This window comes from Pinus tabuliformis, chromosome 4_2 (genome assembly GCF_031772625.1).
Source record: "Pinus tabuliformis cultivar Carrire ecotype Pingquan chromosome 4_2, CPIR1, whole genome shotgun sequence".
In the NCBI taxonomy this organism is placed as follows: domain Eukaryota; kingdom Viridiplantae; phylum Streptophyta; class Pinopsida; order Pinales; family Pinaceae; genus Pinus; species Pinus tabuliformis.
The window spans coordinates 757,302,257-757,309,128 of record NC_142304.1 but is presented as its reverse complement, the minus strand read 5'-3'; the positions used below and the strand labels follow the sequence as shown (position 1 = coordinate 757,309,128).

The 6,872-nt window shown below is 35.5% G+C and overlaps 1 protein-coding gene across 4 annotated transcripts; it reads right to left on the bottom strand.

Moving 5' to 3' along the window:
* Positions 1–222: 222 nt before the first annotated feature.
* LOC149171811 (ABC transporter B family member 11-like) lies at positions 223–6,345 on the bottom strand. 4 transcript variants are annotated; one of them, XM_089427607.1, is made up of 5 exons: positions 6,235–6,340; positions 4,288–4,464; positions 2,925–3,428; positions 609–663; positions 223–393 (listed from the first exon to the last, which is right to left on the bottom strand). In XM_089427607.1, exons 3-5 carry the CDS (start codon positions 3,273–3,275, stop codon positions 332–334), a joined length of 468 nt encoding a protein of 155 aa, XP_089283733.1. In that variant the 5' UTR covers positions 3,276–3,428; positions 4,288–4,464; positions 6,235–6,340; the 3' UTR covers positions 223–331. The 4 variants fall into 4 exon arrangements, with proteins under 4 accessions (XP_089283733.1, XP_089283731.1, XP_089283732.1 ...); XM_089427605.1 differs by having other exon boundaries at positions 4,394–4,464; XM_089427606.1 differs by lacking the exon at positions 4,288–4,464 and having other exon boundaries at positions 6,235–6,345.
* Between the last annotated feature and the right edge of the window lie 527 nt (positions 6,346–6,872).

The following is a 6,872-nucleotide window of genomic DNA, read 5'->3' as shown; positions in this document are numbered from 1 at the left end:
GCATTTACCAAATGTGCCCTAGTAATGTAATTTATAGGGTGAAGACACTGATTAACGGATGGCTAGATGGAGAAATGTATCTTGACTATAAGTGTGTCTCAGTTCTGTTGTTTTCATTTGGATATCAGTCTAATGTATTTTTTAGCTATGAATCTTGTGCATTGTTATTTAAGTTGGGTTGCTTAAAAGGAAGTGATGTAATAACAATTACGATTTACCTTTTCACCCATAGCTTCTTGAATAAGGACAGTGTCTCCTGACATCCTTCCAATAACCTCTCCTGTTGACGTCTCACAATCAAAAAATGCAATATCCTGCCTTAAAATAGTTTTTAAGTAGAAACTCCTAATACGAGCAGCCTGCCTTTCCCTGTGTACATCCAAAAAGCCACCTCTGCCACACAGAAAGTACTAAGTTAGATCATGAAATATCATGATCCGCCCACAGTCCCCCAGCAAAAGCAAAATTTATTTTCACACTCATTTAACTGATTTGTTATAACAGGACTACATAATGAAAATAACAAGAAGCAAACATTGGGGATTGAAACTAGAATCATGTTCTTAAAAAGCCAAAGAATCAAGTTAAGGCGGGAGGTAATATCTTACGAAAGAAGGATGCAACGGCTGTACAAGCACCTAGATACACAAAATTCAAAGCTACCTGAAGCACCCAAAGCAACAAAAAGAATAAATGTAACATTAGAATTAAACTAGTAAATTTTGCACTCAAGATGAGAAATTCAAAATAAATGCAGTCAGAAACCCATAAATCATTTGGCACATTTTAGTCATTACAATCTGTGAAAAAGCATTCTTATGACCACTTCACAGAGGTGATTCAATTAAGATGAGAGACGAAGTGGCCTTGCATTGCATCCTGTGAAGTAGATGTAATAAAGTAAATTAAATTATGCAGTACCCAGAGTACCCACATCCTAATTTAAAATCTTTAAAATGTTTTTATCAAGCTCAATATAGCATATTTAATATGCAACACTGCATAAACAGATTGATTTAATGTTTCTTATGACTGTCAGTATTTGGACTGTGATAAAAATATGAAAAGAAACATCTTTAAAACAAGACGCTAGAAAGGTCACAAGAGTGGAGTTCCGTAGTGGTTATGTTAATGTATATTGTATTGGCTGCAATTCCTCTCATTAAAATTTAATTAAATATTGAGTTATGAGGAGACATGCTATACTGTCAATATTAAAGTTAATATTAAATTTATGAGTACACATGCTATACTGTCACACTTAGAATTTGATGATTGACCTTACCTACCATCTTAAGTTTTTATTATAAACTTCAGTTTTGATCTCAGCCCATGACACCTTCAAGCTTCAATTACCATTTGAAAGAAGTACAAAGGGAAAATTGACATGTAAGTTCACTCCTTTATACAGAGACTAGATCCATTGACTTTAGCAGCCAACAAATTTTTGTAAGTTGTATCCTCTATAAACATTCTCGATTCTTAATCGTTAGTTGCTCATGTTACTTGACCGATATTGTAAAATCTCTGTCTCTGGTCTTATTTCATGACGTAATATTTGCAATTTTATGTTTGAAAAAAAGCAATGAGACCTACTGACCTTACCCTCTACAAGGGGCATCCTCAGACCGACAAACAAGTTTTGCTCTAAATAGCAGTCCTAAAGTTTGTGTGAATAATGACGTTTGACTGTCAACCATAGACAATTCCTTAGCTAACTGGACTCCTTTGAAAACTTAGAAAGAATCAATATTCTTCCTCTAATACAAGCAGCTGGTAGAGGATTGCACCAATACCTGGCCTGCTTTAAGGAGGTTTCATTTCCAAAGTGTTTGGTTGTTTCTTTCAAAGCCAATGTTGTTCTTTCCAGTACAATAGAATTGCCAACCTGCAAAAACTGTGCAATAAAAGCAAAACTCTGAAACAAAACTACATGCCAACAGTTATTTCCATGCACCATGTTTGCTACTTCTTAATCAAGATCTTCAAGTGCCTTTGAAAGTACAAAATGTCACCTAATTAAAGCATGCCAAATCAGTGCAAGATGCTTAAATATCAATCATCTCATGGATGATGTGTCTGAGAGCAAAACTATAAAGTGTTTGGTTGTTTCTTTCGAAGCCAATGTTGTTCTTTCCAGTACAATAGAATCGCCAACCCGCAAAAACTGTGGAATAAAAGCAAAACTCTGAAACAAAACTACATGCCAACAGTTATTTCCATGCACCATACTTGCTACTTCTTAATCAAGATCTTCAAGTGCCTTTGAAAGTACAAAATGTCACCTAATTAAAGCATGCCAAATCAGTGCAAGATGGTTAAATATCAATCATCTCATGGATGGTGTCTGAGAGCAAAACTAAGTTTTTACATCTATAGATGTTAAGGCACAAGATCAAACTCACTATAACTCAGGTGGCATGTAACAAACTAAAATCTATGTCTTTCATTGAACAAGCCAATCGTTTAATTATTACGTGATATTGACATTACAGCAACTGGCAAAATTCCAATTTGGACATTGTGAGGTTCACATGGAGCTTTCCAAATTGTCAAATTTCATTTTCCAAGTTACAATCTTGGGCCATGTTGTTCTGGGCAATACTTTTAACTAACTTGTCTAACTTCAATGTTGCAAATACACTGCTCTTCTGTGTCAAAAAAATAGTACATATTAATTTCACATAACAGTTTAAGTTGCATTTTAAGGCCATTGTGAACAATAATCGGCATTTTCACCATGAAAATCCAAGCCTTATAAAAGTACACTTCAATTTTTAACACTCTTTAAACGCTGTCAATTCCAGATTTGTTGTGTTCTTTCTTGGCCGAACTAGATATCGACGGGCATTATGACGCTCAAAGTCTAACAACAAGTAAAAAACAATTTTGTTATTTTAAATCTGAAGTGGAATAAGCTTTACCTTGGATACTTCGTGTACCAAACTGTGGTTGTCTGTATTCTGTCCGAACGCATTAATAAGACTCCCAAACAAGATGGTCATAACTGGAAGTGTAAGCCCATTGGCAACGGATGCAATAGTACCAATACTCATCAATGTAATATCCAGGGTGTCTGCTAAGGTAAATAACTTATAAAACGGAACATTATTCTTGGTATCTTCTTTACCCTTCTTACTCTCAGAATTTTCCATGTTTTTATCTACTTTTTCCTTTGCAGCCCTGTTGAAACCTGAGCTGGAACCTGCTTCAAAATTCAACGATCCTGTACTATTAGCATTATTTTGTTCCGGTTTTTCCTTTTTATTTGACATATGGCATCAAGCAAGAACGTTCCAACTTCCTGTGAGGCTTTTGAAGTGCTGAGACATCAGGCACGGACCTCGCCTATGTCCGACCTTTCTGGCAATTTTCCTGTGATTTTGAATTCTGACACCTCCAAAAACCAAAATCTCTCATTCAACCCCCTACAGAAAGAAAACACGATTAGCAAATTTCTCACATCATTTGAGCAGAATGCAATTTTAGACGAGCGCTTAAGGAATTTCCATGAAAAAAAAAATGAAAAAAATGGAGTTTTAGATGAGGGCTCAAAGAATTTTCATGCATGCGTAGATGTCATTTATGAATCTCTGCATATAGTCTTGCACAGTATAATAGTTAAGAATCTCAAACATACTTCTTGAGAAATTACCCGGGATTAGATTCAATCAGTCATGGTAGAAACGGTTGCAGATCAGCGTTGAAACAAGTGGAAGCTTTCTTATATGTATCCATCTCGACCATTTCATTCAAGCTAAAACTTGAATTCGATCAAATTATTGAAAGAAGCAATTGATGAAAATGCAGTTGCGCTAGAGGTTTGATGAGGATTTTCGAATCGTTTTCAGATGCGAGCAAAGACTAAAAGTAAAAACAGTAAATTTCATAACAGCTGTGCCTGTAAGGTTGGAAAATAATCGCTCTTTGATCGACATTGCACAAGGTTGAAAGGGCCGTGATTAATAGTTACACAGGAAGGGCCACACAGAGAGAATCGATGGAAAATTATTATCGATCATAAAAGATCGAGGCGAGCGACAGACAATTTCTGCCACGGAGACTATTTTTGCACATATATTTATTTTTTTTAATCAGCTACTAATTTTCTTTGCACGTCAACCAAAAATTTACAGCGACTCATTTTCTTTGCACGTCAACCGAAAATTTACGATGGAAAAGTTTAAGAACTAAGAAAAATATCAACGAAAATCCTCAAACTCATCAATACTGTACAAAATAATATAAAATAGAAACGTGTAAGATAAGATAAAACAGAAAACATACGGCTAATATAAGCGCAATTAGAAAGATTCGCCAAATCTGGGCTTCTTTAACGAAAATAGAGCACTTCTGCCATTTTAAGTCATCCAAACGAAGAAAAATAAATAACCTTCTTATTGTGCATCAGCTCCAGCCTCCAGATTTCCTTGTCAGAAGCCTCCGCGGCTCGCCGGTTGAACTCTGACAGGCAAAAATGCAAGGAGTTGTCTATAATGCGACTTTTTGAGATTCCGGTGACGAAATCCGGCGGAAGAAATTGAGATGAAATCATGATTTGTTGCAGTTAAAATGGTTTTTTAATTGCATATTCGGATTCAGCACCCTGAAAAACCCCTGGGACGCTTTCATTGTGCAGAAACTAGTTCTCAAACTTGGATTCCAATAAATTACTGCCGGATTTTCACCGGAAAAAATCGCCGGAAAAGCTTTCAAAAAATCGCGTTAAAGACTACGGCAAAATGCAATATTCAAATGCAACGAATATTGCATCTACTTTCGCAGTGTTCCCTAATTACTCATTACTCAGGATGCCTTTTTCAGCTTTAATTTTTATGATAAATGAGCACACCCTTAATTTTTACGATAAATGTGCACACGATTCCTTCCATTTCCACGATGAATGTTATAATGGAGAATCTTTCACATAGAATTTGCACAGAAAGTCCCAGATGCAGTCAGGGGAAAAACAAAGAATATAAACACTTTAATTGCATTCTTCGAATAATTTGCTAATTAATTATTAGACTGTTTAGAGTCTTTTCTTTTAAATAAAACCCGAGACTATCATGATTTATGGAGGCAGATGCTATACACTGCATATTTTGCTAATTTTCCTGCATTTAAAGTTTTTCTTTTGAAAACTCCCGAAATATTGTATAACTCGATTTATGCTGGCAAAGGCTAAACGTTTTACATTTATACTCCGCATATTTTGCTAATTGGCTGTAAGAAGACAGTGTACATATACTTCGCAGAATCGCAAATTTTGTTTGCTTCACATTTGAACTTATTCTTTTCAGAAAACTCTAGAATTCTCGTAGGACTGACTCGAGTTATGCAGGCAAGCGCTGGCCAAATTCAGGCCGGCACAGGGTTAAAATAATAAAAAATAGCGTCTTTGGAGGCCAATGATTCCGGTATAGCTTTAACAGAAATTTTGATTGGTGTCATACGTACTTTAAATCAAATTTCTAGGTAGAGATCTTGACGGTCTCTTATTCAAATCAGGTCTCTCAATCGAAAAACGCAAAAATTGAATACAGTGAACTATAATTTCTTTATTCTCGAAAAACGTTTGAATGATGCTTATAACGTTCCTCATGATTCAAAACAATTGTAAACGGTTTTTAATGTTGGTGGAAACAGATTGAAGAATAAATATGTTATAAACAGCTTGCATGAATGTTGTATAGACTGGAATCTATACTGTAGACTGTAAAGTACTTTAACATCGGATATTATATCTCTAGTTAGTACCTGTCAGGACGTTATATATCAATAACCTAACACCACTGCATACATATAACACCTTAGCGGTATATTTTCACATTTAATCAGAAATATTTAGTACCTATCAGTACGTTATATATCAATAACTTAACACCACTGCATACATATATAACACCGTAGCTGCATCTTTCACATCACATCTAATCAGAGATATGAACATATAAGAAAGGAGTCGTCTATCCAGGCGGCGGAGGAATTGTCCGACTGTTAAAAGTGGTTGCAAAATAAATTCAAAAAATTTGGTAGAAAATCATGTTTTTATGATGAAAAAGAATGTTAAAAATGGTTGCAAAATAAATTCAAAAAATTTGGTAGAAAATTATGTTTTTATGATGGAAAAGAATTCAACGCCATTAAAAACTTTGAGAACCTATAACCTTGCATTTACAATGATTTACAATGAATGCCTCCATTTTTTAGAAAAATAAAATGAACTTGTACCGCGAGGATGGAAGTTTTCCCGACAAAGAATTCGGAATGAGGAAAGACACTGCAACTTTAAAGACCAGCCGCACACCAACGCGACTTCGAAGTTCGCGGGCTGGAGACTATCTAAAGGACTCCCGAGTCGCGACTCCCACTCCCATGGGCGGAGATCATGCCCATCCACTCTAACTTACGCGTGGCCGGTTTTTAGTGGCTGTGTTTTCAGTGGACCACCTCCGCCGGCGATCACTGAATGCATATTGCCGGCTGAATTTGGCGGTGACGTGAGAAGCCAGCATCGACCATAATTATGCAAGCACCCTGAAATTGCCCGGCGCCAAGTACGTTTTTAGGTTTTCGGAAAGTACTTCATTAGATATGAAACATAAAACATTACGGTTGATTAAAATCGCCTAGTGTAATAATAAGGCTCAGGTATTGCTTGGAAAATTATGGAAATTTTGGTTGTAAGGATTTTGTAAATCTAAGTTATAGTTAGAGAAAATTTGACAAATATTTTTGTAAATCTTAGTTATAGTTGTTAAACTTCAAAATTTTTGGTGTTTAGACGTTTTTTTATGGTGTTGAATCTATTTCCACCATCAAAAACACAATTCAAAAATTGCATGTACAAGATTTTTAAAACAAATTTG